Source organism: Salmo salar, chromosome 15, assembly GCF_965601325.2.
Source record: "Salmo salar chromosome 15, fSalSal1, whole genome shotgun sequence".
Taxonomy (NCBI): Eukaryota; Metazoa; Chordata; class Actinopteri; order Salmoniformes; family Salmonidae; genus Salmo; species Salmo salar.
The window spans coordinates 57,407,525-57,425,361 of NC_138305.1; the positions used below are offsets into that span (position 1 = coordinate 57,407,525).

Sequence of the window (17,837 nt, forward strand, 5' to 3'; positions counted from 1 at the left end):
TTAAGCCTTTATGTATGTGTTATGAATGACCAAAGGTGTGTAACTTTAAAGTAAATACAGTGTCATGCGATATAGAGTCTTTATGGATGTGTTATGAGTGATCGAAGGTGTCTCACTTCAAATGAAGTATTACAGGACACTACATACAGTGTCAATAAATAGGTTATTAACGTTCTGCTAATTTATAAAGGTTCTCTCATGATCCACAGGTTACTGTAGGGTGAGAGCGGTATTTAAATAGGTTGATGGACCTGCAAAGCTTTCATTTGTGTGTGTGTGTGTGTGTGTGTGTGTGTGTGTGTGTGTGTGTGTGTGTGTGTGTGTGTGTGTGTGTGTGTGTGTGTGTGTGTGTGTGTGTGTGTGTGTGTGTGTGTGTGTGTGTGTGTGTGTCAGAGCCAAGATGATTTGAAGTAGTCCAACCTGAGACTACCGCACAAGGTATTCCTCTTCTGTTCCCTTGCTGGAGAACAGGGCTTGATTACAACCTGTTACAATGGTGGCTGATCTTTCAGGAGGGGAGTGGGTGAATGTGACAAAGACCTGACTGCACCGCACGGTATGGCTCATTATATTGTTGTGTGCATGTTTGTGTACTGAAGAACATGTAAGTTGGTTCCAGAAGAAAACCATTTTCAATTTACTTATATTGGGAGTTATTGCGCACACAGCACATATACGCCTGGGATATCAACCATTCAATGTTGGCTTTAGTGGGAGTGACCATAGAATTCTATCGGAGTGACCTTACTGAGTAAAGTATTTGTAGTCAGGTTATGTCCTCTGCTAGCAAAAACGTTCCCCCTTGTTATCACTAGTTAACACAGCGACAAAGCCATAATTATGTCAAAACCCTGCCCATTTCCACAATTGATCTTCTTAAAATTGTATTTTAAACCTAATCCTAACTAATGAAGGCCAAGTTTGATGTGTTGGTCCACCAGACCTTCCGCGAGATTAGGAGTAATGTGACTAACATGACTTCACTTTAGAGCGTGTGCCATCCTTCAGCACAACATGTCACCCTTGATAAAGCACATGTTCATATCATATTCGACATAATGGGTTATGTCACATTTGACGGGTGGTTATGTCACACAGTTATGCCACATTTATGAACCCTTTATAAAGCATGACATACTGTTATAGATGCTTTGTAACACATGTATGTATTGCTTATGAAGGCTTTAGGAAGCCTTTATAAGCTGAACGTCATTTAAAGCGGGACTGCCTTGGTCAACCTCGACTACACTACAAGTTTGCATTTCCTGCTGCACAGGAACATTCTCAGCAACAAACGAGGGATCAAATTGAGATCCTACATCTGTATAATCTTCAAAAACTGTTCTATATAGCACCAAAAAGGGTTCTGCTATGGTTACAAACCAAAGAACCCCTATCTGGTACTATACTAGTACCATTCTTTTTTAGTGTGTGGCTGTCTGACAGTGATGGATAGCCGATGATGAGTGACACGATGTGCTGTAGAAACCAACAGGGAGCATATGAATAGTGTTATCTATCGATCAGTTATATAGGAATCTGTCAGCCCTGAAGGACAGAAGCATACTGTATAGGTTATATAAAGTCATGTGACGTGTAATCCTTTATGATAGCCTGATAGGCATATGTATAAGCAGCGTAGTGTCATTACTATATGTAAAAAAAAAAAAAAAAGCTAAATATGTCTTTACTTCAACCGTTATTATAACAATAGTGAAATTGTAACCATAGCTCAGTTGATATTAATAATACATCCATCTCCATTTCCCTTGGTAATCAGAAGCCTGACTGGAACATTATAATGTTCTATGTCTAGACATATTTGTTAGACAAAAGCACTGTGATGTTTGGGGAGCAGAGTTTGAGTCTCATGAAGGAAACAGATTTGTGTGTGTTTCTTTGAGCAACTGTGTTCTTTGAACCCTTCTCCAAACCGAGACTAGGGTACAGTTAAGCCACTGGAAAACAAATATGTCATTGGGTATTTGTTGCCACCAGTGCAAACACTGGGAATATTTCACTCCAAACCAGGCTTTTGTTCTTCACGCATTGCTGAAGTTTGGGTTTGACATAATTTAGTTTTGTCACTTTTTCTATTTCTTTTGGTTTCAATGAATATTAAAATACATTTTATGCCAATTGGCATAAAAACTGAATTTATCGTTTCTCATAGATCCAAATTGTTATTCATTTAACGTGGTCATTAGCATACATCTAGCTGCTTTATGACCCTTGTGACTGGAGCAGGTTGCGTGTTTATATGAAGCCTCAGTGTAACGCCGGGTGAAAGGAGAGGACGAAGATGCAGCGTGGTGAGCGTACATATTCATTTTATTGGAACAAACGCCAAACAAAACAATAAACACTACCCAACAACTGTGAAGCTAAAGGCTAATGTGCCCTAAACAAAGTCAACTTCCCACAACCCAAGGAGGGAAAAAGGGCTACCTAAGTATGATTCCCAATCAGAGACAACGATAGACAGCTGTCCCTGATTGAGAACCATACCCGGCCAAAACATAGAAAATAAAGAACATAGAAAAAGGAACATAGAATGCCCACCCTAGTCACACCCTTGCCTAACCAACATAGAGAATAAAAAACCTCTCTATGGCCAGGGCGTGACACTCAGCTACAATACAGCCTACATCTGTGTCTATGGGAGGGAGGTAAAGACAGACTAGCATATGGCTGCTGGACAGCTTCTAAATAAATATAATTATGTTTCTAATCCATAAGCGATTCGTAGCTTGTTGTAGTAGTCCATTGTTTACTAAGGTGTTCCATCATGTAGTAGCTTGATAATGCACAACAATGATGGACTTTGGGAAAATGCTTGCATTCATTACATACCAGTCATGCATGTAATCCGTTGAAAGCTAAATAGACCTCAAGTAATTAAAATAATTTGTTTTTGTTTCATTTGCATTGCTTGACCTTGCTTCCTTTGTGGTTGGTCGCTCCGTGCTCTCTATTTCAATTGTAGAGAGAGCGAGAGAGAGAGAGAGATGTAGAGAGAGAAATAGAGAGAGAGAGAGACAGAGAGAAAGAGAGAGAGAGAGAGAAATAGAGAGAGAGAGAGAGATGGGCAGGGGTTAGAGAAAGCAACATGGGGAGATGGAGAAGGGCTATTGTTTTCTTCCCCAAAACCTGTACAGAAACAGGTTTTTCGACCCTCAGATCAACGCTGACTTTTCATATTACATTAATATACAGGATGTCCTTTCAGGAGTGGTTTTCTGTGACAAGTGTATGACCTTTGAAAGTCACATGTCTACAAAACATAGAAAGAATAACAGAGGAATTAAATTGGCGAGACGAGAAAGAGAGAGAGAAAAAGAAAGAAAGAGAGAGAGCGATAGAGAGAGACAGAGACAAAGAGAGTGACTTGTCCCTGGGAGTTTCTGTAACATTTCCCAGCATGGACTCAGCTCACAACTGCCAGGTATAATCGTATTGTATTCAGTTCAGTTGTTGATATTTTCTCTACAATTGTTTTTACTGGAAAGATGACTACTGTAGAATACAGTTATGCGATGGTTAGTTACGTATCTCAAGCTAATTTTGGGAATACATTCTCAAAACGGCATATACTTCCCTGAACAGAAGAGATGGTTAGGAATCCATGAATTGTTTTTGCATCTCATGACTTGTGAAAACATGGTTGACTGGATTCTAAACTCATTCTAAACTGTGATACAAAGAGCATGATAAATAGCACATTTAAATCCATTAGTATACACTTCCTGTATCCAAACAGGTTTCTATGGTAAAGATACCAAAACACATTCCCCAAAATATTGTTCTGCTCTAGCCCCATTGGGTTTCTTTCTCTTGTTCTATGGAAATTAGATTATCTTGTTGATGAATGAGCATTTTTTTGTGTGGATTAGAATATTGTATTTTAACAGCTTTATCCATGTATAGGCTTGTGATCTTTACTCGGCTGTCCAAACAAATGCAAAGCTTCATTAACCTGATTTATTATCTATAGGATTCAGGACAAAACACTTTCAGGAGAGATTGTGACTTATTATCTTAAGTGATTATGAGAATTGATCAAACTAGTGAGTGTCTGAAAGAAACAGTCAATCTTGATTTACGCCCAAAGCGGTATACAACCTTTTTTATCAGTATTTTGTTGATGGGTTTTAGAAGTCCTATCTTCAGAAACTGAATTTATTTATTTAAAAAGTGGAAGGCTTAACCTCTGAATTGATTGATTGGATGCTAAATCAGATTTGTTGAATTATGTTATAGAGCTCCCTTGCAAAAAAGACCTTGGTCTCAATCGGGCTTCCTTCTAAAATAAAGGTAAAAAAAGTTTAAAACCTCTTAAGGATTTACGGGATCGGTGTCCCTATACCGGGACGGTTGTTGCTAACATGCACTAATGTAACAGCAAACTTTCCAGGACATAGACATGTCTTATATGGGCAGAACACTTAAATAATTGTTAATCTAACTGCACTGTCCAATTTACAGTAGCTATTACAGTGAAAAAATACCATGCTATTGTTTGAGGAGAGTGCACAAGAACAAAAAAACTTTTATCACGGCAACTGGTTTGATACATTCACCCCTGAAGGTAAATAATGTACTTACATTCAGTAATCTTGCTCTGATTTGTCATCCTGAGGGTCCCAGAGATAAAATGTAGCATAGGTTTGTTTGATCAAATCCATTTTTATATTCAAATGTAGGAACTGGGTTCTACTGTACAGTTTTAACCCCTGCTGTCTCTAAACTAAGTCAAACAATAGCGTCGCTCATTTGAACCAAATGGAAAGGTTTGAATACAGAAGAAGACAACAAATCAAGTCAACTGATATTGATTACGTTCACATACTCTATTTTGCTCATGTTATCGTGGGTGTACCAAAGTGCTTATGTTCCTAACACTAGTCTTAAAGCCATGATGTTGTGAGACAGAAATTGGCCCAGTGAACTTTTTACGCTTTGTTCTCTTTTAAAAAGTGACCCAGTCCCTTAGTTCTTTCCACTATGATGGCCCTGCTGGCAGGCAGACACCTGATGGAGCTGTGGTCTGTTTGGTTCACACTTCCCAGCCTGTGGGGATCAACTCCACTGATTGATTCACACTCTTCAGACTGAGTACTGATAGGTTGACCCTCCCAAGCCTGTGGGACTAAACTCTTAACTCTGGGGATCATTAAATGTGTCTGGTAGTCTGCATAGAGAGTCTTAATAAGTCATCGATGACATAAACCGCCATGACAGCTCTAATAGACTTTGCTGCAGGAGAGATCAGCAAGTTGCTCTGTCTCAACTTCATATTGTCAGATCACTGCATTGCTTTATTTGAGTTAGCATTAGCCTCTGTCTTGACTATCGCTATCGCTAATCCTCCCCTTTTTTGTTGTGCTTCAGTAGACTGAATTTCAACAGATACGACTGTATGAACCGCTTTCTGTTTTGGTGTCAGCGAGAAGAATGTTATACTGTCTTTAGAGAGTGTCCTCTTGAATGCTATTTTTTTTAACTATTAGTGTGTTTACTTTGACCTGTGAGAAATCTATTTTTGTTGGCTCTCCGTCTCTTCTGTAAAAATGGAATATGTCAAGCAGCCCACTTCAGAACACCGTACTGAACACACAGTAGTTTTCTGTCCTGACAATAACACAGCTGGCCATGTGGCTGGCGATCAAATCAAACAGCTTTATGGACAAAATACCTGAGAAAGATTGACAGGCTTCTGTAAAAAAAAAGAACTCTTCTGGTTGATGCCTTGCAGCCATTTTGTGGAATAATACTCAACATGACATATTTGCATTTTGGTAACCCAAAATAAATAGCAAATATTGTGCAGTATGTGAACTTATTTATCTTGATCACATATTACTCCCTCGATGCCACAGGTAAAGCTGAACAAAAATGGAAAATGCAAAAACAAAGATGAATTAGTCCTAAATATTGTTTTTTGTTTACAGGGAAGGCGTATCCCCCAGAGTTCTACTACGACACGTACAGTCCTCTGTGGCAGAACCGACCTACAGTCTACGGCTTCAAACTGCAGTGGACCCAGATGAATCCCAACGCTGTGGACCGCATTGTGGCCTACCGCCTCGGCATACGACAGGTAGGTGTGTGCGTGCGTGTGCATCCTAACCCTAACCCTGGATGTAGAAAGGCCTTACATATGACAGAAAAGTAACATGATAGAGGGAATATCAGAATTTGTATTTATTTTTATTTTTTATACATATATATTTTTATTTTATTTAACTAGGCAAGTCAGTTAAGAACACATTGTTATTTACAATGATGGCCTACCCCGGCCAAACAGGGACGATGCTGGGCCAATTGTGCGCCACCCTATGGAACTCCCAATCACGGCCGGGTGTGATACAGCCTGAAATCGAACCAGGGTGTCTGTAGTGACACCTCAAGCACTGAGATGCAGTGCCTTAGACCGCTGCACTACTCGGGAGTTCTCTCTCTCTGTCTCACTCACTCACTCACTCACTCACACTCTCACACACAGTCTCACACATCATAGTGATGTGACAATAGTCCCCCTTTCTCAACAGCGTCTGTTGCGTCACCCAATTTTATCACATTAGCATGTTGGTAGCGCCGTTAAACTGAGGCTTGATGACACTTTATGTGGTCTCTTTTGTTGTACCCATAACCCCCTACTGGGACAAAGTGGCACCCTCCCTTTGGTCACAGCAGGCATTGACTTTCACAACCTACAGAAATATAATGTAGAAATGTACGCTACTGTAGGTCTCTGCATGATTCTGTCCGTCTGTTGATGGTCTGAGAATGTTGATCATGGCAGTTTTGATCACATTAACCACAACTATTACAGGGAAATATGCTATAGTATTTGTTAGGCTTTATTGGTTAAGTGGAAGCTCTTATTCAGAGCCACTGCATTACAGGCGACAGTTAAGCCTTCTGAACTGACGTCCTCACATTGAGTGAGTCTAATACCGAGTCTAATAGCTGTAGTTATACTCTGTTTTTCTGATAAATAGTATAATTCCATATTTGTTTCCTACTACACCCCTTCTGGAATTTACGCTTGAAAAACCCATTAAAACCGGGCTTGTTTCTGTACCTCAAGGATTCTTCTGTCAACAATTTCAGTCGGCTTGTTTGTTAATGAATTTGGTTGCATTCATGTGATTCGTTCATTCGCCGTGGGAGCCAATGGTACGCTGGCTTCCTGCTTGCTAGGCAGGCTGGTTTTCGAGAGCTTGCCAGGAAGACATATTTATACTCCCTTCGCTGGAATTCAACTGGTCCTTTTCACAATTTCACAGATTAATTCTGTGCTGGTGCTAAAATGGGCCGACAGTAATTCAGCAATCACATTAACATTATAATCTCTTTTGCTGTTGTTTGGAGAGAAAAAGAAAAGGCAAGGAAATAGTCCCACCTGTTTGCTCGCTCTTGCTTTTGTTTTTATTTCCTACCTGGCAAGCAGAAAATCGTTGTTTGCGAGAATTCATTTTCTTTTACACTTTTTTTCCTCCCAAGGTAGTGGAGTGCATCTCAACTAGGCTGTGTATCCCAGGCCTCCCTACCTGCTGTTGTCTTAGATACAGGAGGTATTATGCTTTAGGGGAGTTAAGAGGGGGCCCATCGGTAACATTTACCTTGAAGGTGAGCCTCTCCTTCATGTTTCATCTGCCAAGAAATGTTTGAATCTTGACCCTTTTTCTTTTCCACTTTTCTTCCTTCGCAATGAGCATTCTGTTTTCATCGCTCTTTGCGATTGAGAAAGCGATGGAACATGAATGAGTAAGGAGGAGAGAGGGAACAAGAGAGAGAGGGAGAGTGAGAGGGAGGAAGGAGGAGGAGTGTTTCCCTCCTTCATAAATAAATAGATACCCCCGGTAGGATGCTGAGCGGAGTGAGCTGAGACAGTGGTGCAGCAAGGAAAGCGTTGGCACATGGACCGCTCCTCCACTCCTCTGCTCTACCTGCTATTTATAGCCATGAGCAGAGCAGCTAACACTACTCCTGTTCTGTTATGTTCCCCCGCCATTCCCACATAATCATTATCATTTCCCCTTCGCTGCTGCCTTTGAATTAATACTGAGGGCTAGTGGGTTTTATGCCTCTATAATGGATGGCTCTCTGTTATTGTCTGGGTCCTGGTGTGAAAGACAGATGGACAGACAGGTAGAACAGGTCGGTTGGGCCGAGGAAAGAGAGTGTGAGGCCCTAGTTGAAAGGAAGGAGCGTATAGGAGCGAGGAGAAGCACAGAGCAGGATCACGGCACACCTTGGCAGTCATGGCTGCTGTCTGTCTGTGGGCTTCACTTCTGAACACTACTTCCATGTCAGCCCACTGCAAAAACAAGGGAGCCTTTCTCTCTACTCTCTATGACTCTCGCTTTCTCTCTTGTTCCACCCTTCTTCCCTCCTGAAGCATCCTCACGCTGCAATGACAGCCTTATCCTTTTTACTCTCTCTTTCTCTCTTTCTTTCCCTCCTTCTCTCATTCGTTGCAATGAAGCAATGACAGCCTATTCCTTCTTCCTCTTCTCTTTCTGTCTCTCTCTCTCTCTTGCGCCTCCTCCTCCTCAGTCAATTGATCTGTCAGTCAGTGTTGGATCAGTGAGCGGGGTGAGGAGCAGCACAGATCAATAGCAGCAGACTAATTACATGCAGCCAATCAATCTCTCTCTCTGTCTCCCCCTCCCCCCTCTCTTTCTGTCTCTCTCCCTCCCTCCTCCTCTATCTCTCTCTCTCTCTCTCTTCTCTCTCGTTCTCTCTCTCCTAATGTTGAAAGCCACTTTGATTAGTCCTGCGTTTCACTCTGCACCCGTCTCTTTGATCAACTTCTCTGGTTCTTAAAGGTACCATAAAAATCCCACAAACTGTTGCTGCAATCAAGTGAATTCAGATGTGATATGGCACTCTGCGTCTGTCTGACTCCCTGTGAAGAAACACTAGGAGTGAAAGGTAATGAGTTACACGCAGAAAATGATAATTGCATCAAGTCAAACAAACAATAATGGGAGAATAAAACAGAAGTACCAAACCTAAAGAAGTTGAACAGAGATGCACTGTTGCAAATCACATTAAAATAGTAAAAGGCTTCTGTAATGAGCAATTATAGATTTAATTAACTATTTAAAAGACAATTCTGTTCCCTGATGGTGGAAAGATGGAGTCATCAGCTTCCATTTGTTCAGTTAGAGTTTGAGGCAAAGTGGTTCTGGAGCCAAGATTGGCGTTTAAGGCCTCCATCTGCCCCTAACAGCATTGTACACACTTCATCATTCACGCACACACACATGCATGGATACTCGCATGCACTCATACTGTATGCACACACACACACACGGACGCACATTCATGCACACTAACACAGACACACACACACACACACACACAGACAGACACACTTCATCAAACTCCTCTCCAAACCCTTCCAATTCATGCAAATTAGCAGAGGTGCCTTTTGGACTCTGTGGTACAGTGGAAATAATTAAAAAGGGTTGGGGCAAACTGTTACAGCCTGGATATAATTATAAATAACAGACAAAACCAGAGCTATTTACCTGTGAACCTAACTCTTAGTTGGTAATTACACAGCAGACTCACACTGGTTAATAACTTAATTGGCACTGGCCTACCAAACACACACCCACAACTGCACGCGCACACACACACACACACACACACACACACACACACACACACACACACACACACACACACACACACACACACACACACACACACACACACACACACACACACACACACACAGCGCATCCTTACAAAGTCATCCATCGCTTCTCTCTCTCCCTCTAGTCTCACACTCCCTTCCTCTCTATCCTGGCAACACACATTCGCAATGGCATATGGTGACTATTTGTGATGCAGGAGCTGTTACCATTCTCTTTTCCAGGTCTCTGCTATCCTAACTGATCCTCTAGAAGAAAATACACCCCTCTTTTCCCTTATTCTCTCTCATGCTCAAGCCCTTTCATGGTTCCCAATGAATGTGGAATGCATCACTTGCCTCTTTGAATTCCACACTGGTTCAAAGCCACGTTGCCATTGTATCACCAGGCATGAATAGCAGTAGCCGTGTGAGGATGACTTAAATTAGATCATCACCTGAAAGCGGGTTCACGGGAGAGCAACAGAATGTGATGGAAAATTCTGTTTACGGTTAGTCTCTTTTAAGGCAGGGGCCCGGTCTGTGTTATGCGATGCATAGAGAAACATGTGGACCGTGGTTAGAGGGAAACTTCAAAGATGACCATGTTTGATAAGAGGCTGTTGATAAGGATGAGAAGGAAAAGGCAAGAAGTCTTGAGAATGCATCACTACTGGTCATGCCCCCTTCCTTGTAGAGATTTGTAGACTACATTCATGACAACGAGACTCATTCCAATAAAATCTGATTCCACCTGTGCTCACTTTTCTTATCTGTGTATGAAGGCAACACTGGTTTGAATCACCGGAATGTGGGAGTCTCATAGTGTTCTTTACTGTGTGTGTGTGTGTGTGTGTGTGTGTGTGTGTGTGTGTGTGTGTGTGTGTGTGTGTGTGTGTGTGTGTGTGTGTGTGTGTGTGTGTGTGTGTGTGTGTGTGTGTGTGTGTGTGTGTGTGTGTGTGTGTGTGTGTGTGTGTGTGTGTGTGTGTGTGTGTAATTCTAACTCTGTTGTCATGTGTCCTCCCGTCCAGACAGGGCTCCAGAGGTGGTGGGAGCAGGAGATCCCCGTGGATGGAACCATCACCAAGGGAGAGCTGAACACACACAACCTGACAGAGCTCATCAAGCCTGCAGCCTACGAGGTGCGCCTCACCCCCATCACACGCTTCGGAGAGGGTGACTCCACCATCAGGATCATCACCTACAGTGGTGAGTAGACCATTGGATTGGTCTCTGTATGTTTAGGGTTACAAATTCCTGTAATTTTCCCAAAAATTCAAAGGATTTACAGATATCCTGGTTGGAGAATTCTGGAAATTCTGCTAATTTCTTCTGATTCCAGGAATATTCTTAGACATTTTGGGAAAGATACTAGAATTTGATCTATTTGATTGGGAATGTAACAACCCCAAGCAGATGTATATTGTATGAAAACGAGGAGAAATGTTCAATGTGAAGTGTGGATGAAGTCAGTGGTGTCCTACTCTGGGACTGAACTACAGCTACAAGGTATCATCCTTCATTAGGTATGTGTATCATCCTGTAATGATCCTGTTATGATGTAGTCATGACAACTAGACCACCGAACACAGCGTAACAGTAAGAGGTTGTTAACAACAGGAAGACGAGGCCGGTTGCTAACAAACAGAGACGTCAGTTGTCAGGGAAGATAGTCAATGATTATGATATTGACTAGATCATCCAGTGCCCTAATAGATAATAAAGTGCATACTTATTGATCTGACAAAATCAATTAGATTGTTGACAGCGAGTGAAGCTATCTATGCTTGCTTGGCTATCTATGCTAGCTGACGCAAAATAAAATGTTGACAAAAAAAAAGCTACAGGAGCTAGCTTGGCTAGCATGCCAACCCAGAGCCAAAAACACATACAGTGCCTTTAGAAAGTATTCACTCAAGTCTTTGCACACCTGGATTGTACAATATTTGCTAATTTATTATTTTTTAAATTCTTCAAGCACTGTCAAATTGGTTGTTGATTATTGCTAGAAAGCCATTTTCAAGTCTTGCCCTAGATTTTCAAGACAATTTAAGTCAAAACTGTAAGTAGACCACTCAGGATCCTTCAACGTCATCTTGGTAAGCAACTCCAGTGTAGATTTGGCCTTGTGTTTTAGGTTATTGTTCTGCTGAAAGGGGAATTTTTCTCCCAGTGTCTGTTGGAATGCAGACTGAACCAGGTTTTCCACTAGGATTTTGCCTGTGCTTAGTTGCATTCCGTTTCTATTTATCAAAAAAACAATCCCTAGTCCTTGCATACCAATAACATGATACAGACACTACCATGCTTGAAAATATGAAGAGTGGTACTCGTGATGTGTTTGATTTGCCCCAAACATAACGCTTTGTATTCAGGACAAAAAGTTCATATCTTTGCCACATTTTTTGCAGTTTTACTTAAGTGCCTTGTTGCAAACAGGTTGCATGTTATGGAATATTTTTACTTTGCCCATGCCTCCTTCTTTTCACTCTGTCATTGAGGTTAGTATTGTGGAGTAGCTACAATATTGTTGAACCATCCTCAGCTTTCTCATCACAACTATTAAACTCTGTAAATGTTTTAAAATCACCATTGGCCTCATGGTGAAATCCCTGAACAGTTTCTTTCCTTTCCTGCAGCTGAGTTAGGAAGGACACCTGTATCTTTGTAGCGACTGGGTGTATTGATACACCATCCGAAGCCTAATTAATAACTTCACCATGCTCAAAGGGATATTCAGCATGTGCCTTTTGTATTTGTACATATCTACACTATATATACAAAAGTATGTGGACACCTTTCAAACTAGTGAATTTGGCTATTTCAGCCACACCCGTTGCTGACAGGTGTATACAATCGAGCACACAGCCATGCAATCTCCATAGACAAACATTGGCAGTAAAATGGCCTTACTGCAGTGACTTTCCACGTGGCACCGTCATAGGATGCCACCTTTCCAACAAGTCAGTTCGTCAAATTTCTGCCATGCTAGAGCTGTCCCGGTCAACTGTATGTGCTGTTATTGTTTTTATTTTTATTTAACCTTTATTTAACTAGGCAAGTAAGTTAAGAACAAATTCTTATTTACAATGACGGCCTACCAAAAGGCAAAAGGCCTAAAAATAAATTAAATACAAATATAGGACAAAACACATATCATGACAAGAGAGGCAACACAACACTACATAAAGAGAGACCTAAGATGACAACATATCATGGCAGCAACACATGACAACACAGCATGGTAACAACACAACATGACAACAACATGGTAGCAACACAACATGGCAGAAGCACAACATGGTATCAACACAAAACATGGTACAAACATTATTGGGCACAGACAACATCACAAAGGACAAGAAGGTAGAGACAACATTACATCACTCAAAGCAGCCACAACTGTCAGTAAGAGTGTCCATGAATGAGTCTTTGAATGAAGAGATTGAGGTAAAACTGTCTAGTTTGAGTGTTTGTTGCAGCTCGTTCCAGTCGCTAGCTGCAGTGAAGTGAAAAGATGAGCTACCAAGGGATGTGTGTGCTTTGGGGACCTTTAACAGAATGTGACTGGCAGCATGGGTGTTGCATGTGGAGGATGAGGGCTGCAGTAGATATTTCAGATAGGGAGGAGTGAGGCCTAAGAGGGTTTAATAAATAAGCATCAATCAGTGGGTCTTGTGATGGGTATACAGAGATGACCAGTTTACAGAAGAGTATAGATTGCAGTGATGTGTCCTATAAGGAGGCAAATCTGGCAAATCTGATGGCCAAATGGTAAAGAACATCTAGCCGCTCGAGAGCACCCTTACCTGCTGATCTATAAATTACGTCTCTGTAATCTAGCATGGGTAGGATGGTCATCTGAATCAGGGTTAGTTTGGTAGCTGGGGTGAAAGAGGAGCGATTACGATAGAGGAAACCAAGTCTAGATTGAACTTTAGCCTGCAGCTTTGATATGTGCTGAGTGAAGGATAGTGTACCATCTAGCCATACTCCCAAGTACTTGTATAAGGTGACTACCTCAAGCTCTAAACCCTCAGAGCTAGTATTCACACCTGTGGGGAGAGGAACATTCTTCCTACCAAACCACATGACCTTTGTTTTGGAGGTGTTCAAAACAAGGTTAAGGGTAGAGAAAGCTTGTTGGACACTAAGAAAGCTTTGTTGTAGAGCGTTTAACACAAAATCCGGGGAGGGGCCAGCTGAGTATAAGACTGTATCATCTGCATATAAATGGATGAGAGAGCATCCTACTGCCTGAGCTGTTGTTGATGTAAATTGTGAAGAGCGTGGGGCCTAGGATCATGCCTTGGTGTACACCCTTGGTGACAGGCAGTGGCTGAGACAGCAGATGTTCTGACATTATACAGTGCACTCTTTGAGAGAGGTAGTTAGCAAACCAGGCCAAAGACCCCTCAGTGACACCAATACTCCTTAGCCAGCCCACAAGAATGGAATGGTCTACCGAATCAAAAGCTTTGGCCAAGTCAATAAAAATAGCAGCACAACATTGCATAGAATCAAGGAGAATGGTGACATTTTGAGGACCTTTAACTTCTTATGGATGGTGGCAATATTGAGTAGCTTGGATGACTGACGTGCCCAGAGTAAACTGCCTGCTACTCACGCCCAGAAACTAAGATATGCATATTATTAGTAGATTTGGATAGAAAAGACTCTAAAGTTTCTAAAACTGTTTGAATGATGTCTGTGAGTATAACAGAACTCATATGGCAGGCGAAAACCTGAGAAAAATCCAACCAGGAAGTGGGAAATCTGAGAATTGTAGTTCTTCTTTTTAATCCCTATCAAAACTACAGTGTCTGTGGGGTCACATTGTACTTCCTAAGGCTTCCATTGGCTGTCAACAGCCTTCAGAAAGTTTTTTCCTCCTTCTCATGTTACTGGGCAGAGAATAGTAGCTTAGTCAATGAGTGGACTGCCTGAGGACAAAGGGCTTGGTGATGCGCCCTTAGAAACTTCAGAGTGTTTTCTATCCAAATCTACGAATAATATGCATATCTTAGTTTATGGGCGTGAGTAGCAGGCAGTTTACTCCGAACATAACTAGTCAGTTAACCTCTTGAGGATACCGTAGGATAGGGGGCGCCACAGCGCATTTTGAAAAAAAATCGTTCCCATTTTCAACGGCCTACTAATCAAACTCAGAAGCTAGGGCATGCATATACTTATTATATATGGATAGAAAACACTCTAAAGTTTCTAAAACTGTTTGAATGATGTCTGTGAGTATAACAGAACTCATATGGCAGGCGAAAACCTGAGAAAAATCCAACCAGGAAGTGGGAAATCTGAGAATTGTAGTTCTTCTTTTTAATCCCTATCGAAACTACAGTGTCTGTGGGGTCACATTGTACTTCCTAAGGCTTCCATTGGCTGTCAACAGCCTTCAGAAAGTTTTTTCCTCCTTCTCATGTTACTGGGCAGAGAATAGTAGCTTAGTCAATGAGTGGACTGCCTGAGGACAAAGGGCTTGGTGATGCGCCCTTAGAAACTTCAGAGTGTTTTCTATCCAAATCTACTAATAATATGCATATCTTAGTTTCTGGGCGTGATTAGCAGGCAGTTTACTCCGAACATAACTAGTCAGTTAACAGATGCTTATTTGAAGTGACTTGCATTCAAAATAGGAGCCGAGACAACCATGTAGAATTAATGTAACTAAACCTCTATCCAAAAATAAAACATTAGTAACAATTCCCAACGCCTGAGACTGAGTCTTGTCCCCTCTGATGGCCTATGGAATGGACAGACACATTCAGTGTTACTCACAAGATGATCTGATGTAGCTGTAGGATGTTGGGATGAGAACTCAGTCTCCTGTTAGCCTGGACCTCCCTCAGGTTACAGACATGCCCTGAGCTTAACCACAACACAGTCACTAACAAACATCTACATACACTATATATTACAAAAGTATGTGGACACCCCTTCAAATTAGTGTATTCGGCTATTTCAGCCACACCTGTTGCTGACAGGTGAATAAAATTGAACACACAGCCATGCAATCTCCATATACAAAATTTGTCAGTACAATTGCCTTACTGAAGACCTCAGTGACTTTCAACGTGGCACCGTCATAGGATGCCACCTTTCCAACAAGTCCATTCGTCACATTTTTGCCCTGCTAGAGCTGCCCCGTTCAACTGTAAGTGCTGTTATTGTGAAGTGGAAATGTATAGGAGCAACAACGGCTCAGCCGCGAAGTGGAAGGTCTCACAGAACGGGACGGCCAAGTGCTGAAGCGTGTATCGTTTAAAAATTGTCTGTCCTCGTTTGCAACACTCACTATCAAGTTACAAACTGCCTCTGAAAGCAACGCCAGCACAATAACTGTTTCCATGGCTGAGCAGCCGCACACAAGCCTAAGATCACCATGCGCAATGCCAAGCGTCGGCTGGAGTGGTGTAAAGCTCCCCGCCATTGGACTCTAGAGCAGTGGAAACGCGTTCTCTGGAGTGATGAATCACGCTTCACCATCTGGCAGTCCGATGGATGAATCTGGGTTTGGCGGATTCCAGGAGAACTCTACCTGCCCCAATGCATAGTGCCAACGGTAAAGTTTGGTGGAGGAGGAATAATAGTCTGGGGCTGTTTTTCAAGGTTTGGGCTAGGCCCTTAGTTCCAATGAAGAGAAATCTTAACACTATAGCATACAATGACTTCTAGACAATTCTGCGCTTCCAACTTTGTGGCAAAACTTTGGGGAAGGCCCTTTCCTGTTTCAGCATGACAATGTCCCCGTGCACAAAGCGAGGTCCATACCGAAATGGTTTGTTGAGATCTGTGTGGAAGAACATGACTGGCCTGCAGAGAGCTCTGACCTCAACCCTATCGAACACCTTTGGGATGAATTGGAACAACGACTGCTAGCCAGGCCTAATCGCCCAACATCAGTGCCCGACCTCACTAATGCTCTTGTGGCTGAATGTAAGCAAGTCCCCACAGCAATATTTCCAACATCTAGTAGAAAGCCTTCCCAGAAGAGTGGAGGTTATAGCAGCAAAGGGGGGACCAACTCCATATTAATGCCCATGATTTTGGAAGGAGATGTTCGACGAGCAGGTGTCCACATACTTTTGGTCAGTTGGTGTATTATTCGGTGCCCTTTACGAGGCATTGAAAAACCTCCCTGGTCTTTGTGGTTGAATATGTGCTTGAAATTCACTACTCAATTGAGGGATTTTACAGATAATTGTATGTGTGGGGTACAGAGATGGTGTAGTCAATAAAAAAATCATGTTAACCACATTTTTACTCCTGCACTTATAGGCTTGCCATAACAAAAGGGTAAACATTTCTAAAAACATAATTCCACTTCGACATTATGGGGTATTGTGTGTAGATCAGTGACACAACATCTTAATTTAATCCATTTTAAAGTCAGGCTATGTCACAACAAAATGTGGAAAAAGTTAAGGGGCGTGAATACTTTCTGATGTCTGTTAGCAAATCTAGTTAAGCTTTAGGACCTGTGTTGAGAAGCACTCTGACACTGACTGTGCTGCTACGTTGTCACACTCTGTCTGTCTGTCTGTCTGTCTGTCTGTCTGTCTGTCTGTCTGTCTGTCTGTCTGTCTGTCTGTCTGTCTGTCTGTCTGTCTGTCTGCCTGCCTGCCTGTCTGTCTGCCTGCCTGCCTGCCTGCCTGCCTGCCTGCCTGCCTGCCTGCCTGCGATGCTGTGTTCTTCAACCTGAAATGATATGCTGCCTGACTGCTGTAGTTTTGAATTATTCCATTTTACTGCAGCTCATCAGAGCTGTGAAAGGCTACTGCTGCAGCGCTGAGCGGCTCCAAGTCCCAGTGTGCTCGTATGTGTGTGCATGTGACTGTGCAAATAGCTAATTACTGTACCCTAGGCCAAGGAATGGGCCTAGAACTGCACTATCTTCCACTACTACACAACCGCAGGCTAGCGGAAAGGATGTATGCTAGGGATTGGCTTCCCCAATCAAAAGCCCTGGATTAACACCAAGGTTGGCGCTAAAGTAAAAGACAGGGCTACTGCAAACAGGGCTATCGTAGACAACCCTGAGACTACAGTCGAGGACAGGAATAAGTACAACAAGGCCCTCTATGACCTCTGCAGAGTCATCAAATGAGCAAAAGGACAATATAGGAAAAAGGTGGGATCATATTACACAGGCTCCGCCACCCGCTGCATG

The 17,837-nt window shown here is 42.2% G+C and overlaps 1 protein-coding gene across 1 annotated transcript in view; it reads left to right on the top strand.

Annotated features, from left to right (window-relative positions):
- LOC106571582 (MAM domain-containing glycosylphosphatidylinositol anchor protein 2) overlaps positions 1-17,837 on the top strand; it is a 416,194-nt gene that overhangs the window by 324,759 nt on the left and 73,598 nt on the right. The window contains exons 11-12 of the mRNA XM_014144816.3: positions 5,952-6,100; positions 10,684-10,861. Of these exons, the coding sequence (XP_014000291.1) occupies positions 5,952-6,100; positions 10,684-10,861 (327 nt within the window). The remainder of the gene's footprint in view (positions 1-5,951; positions 6,101-10,683; positions 10,862-17,837) is intronic.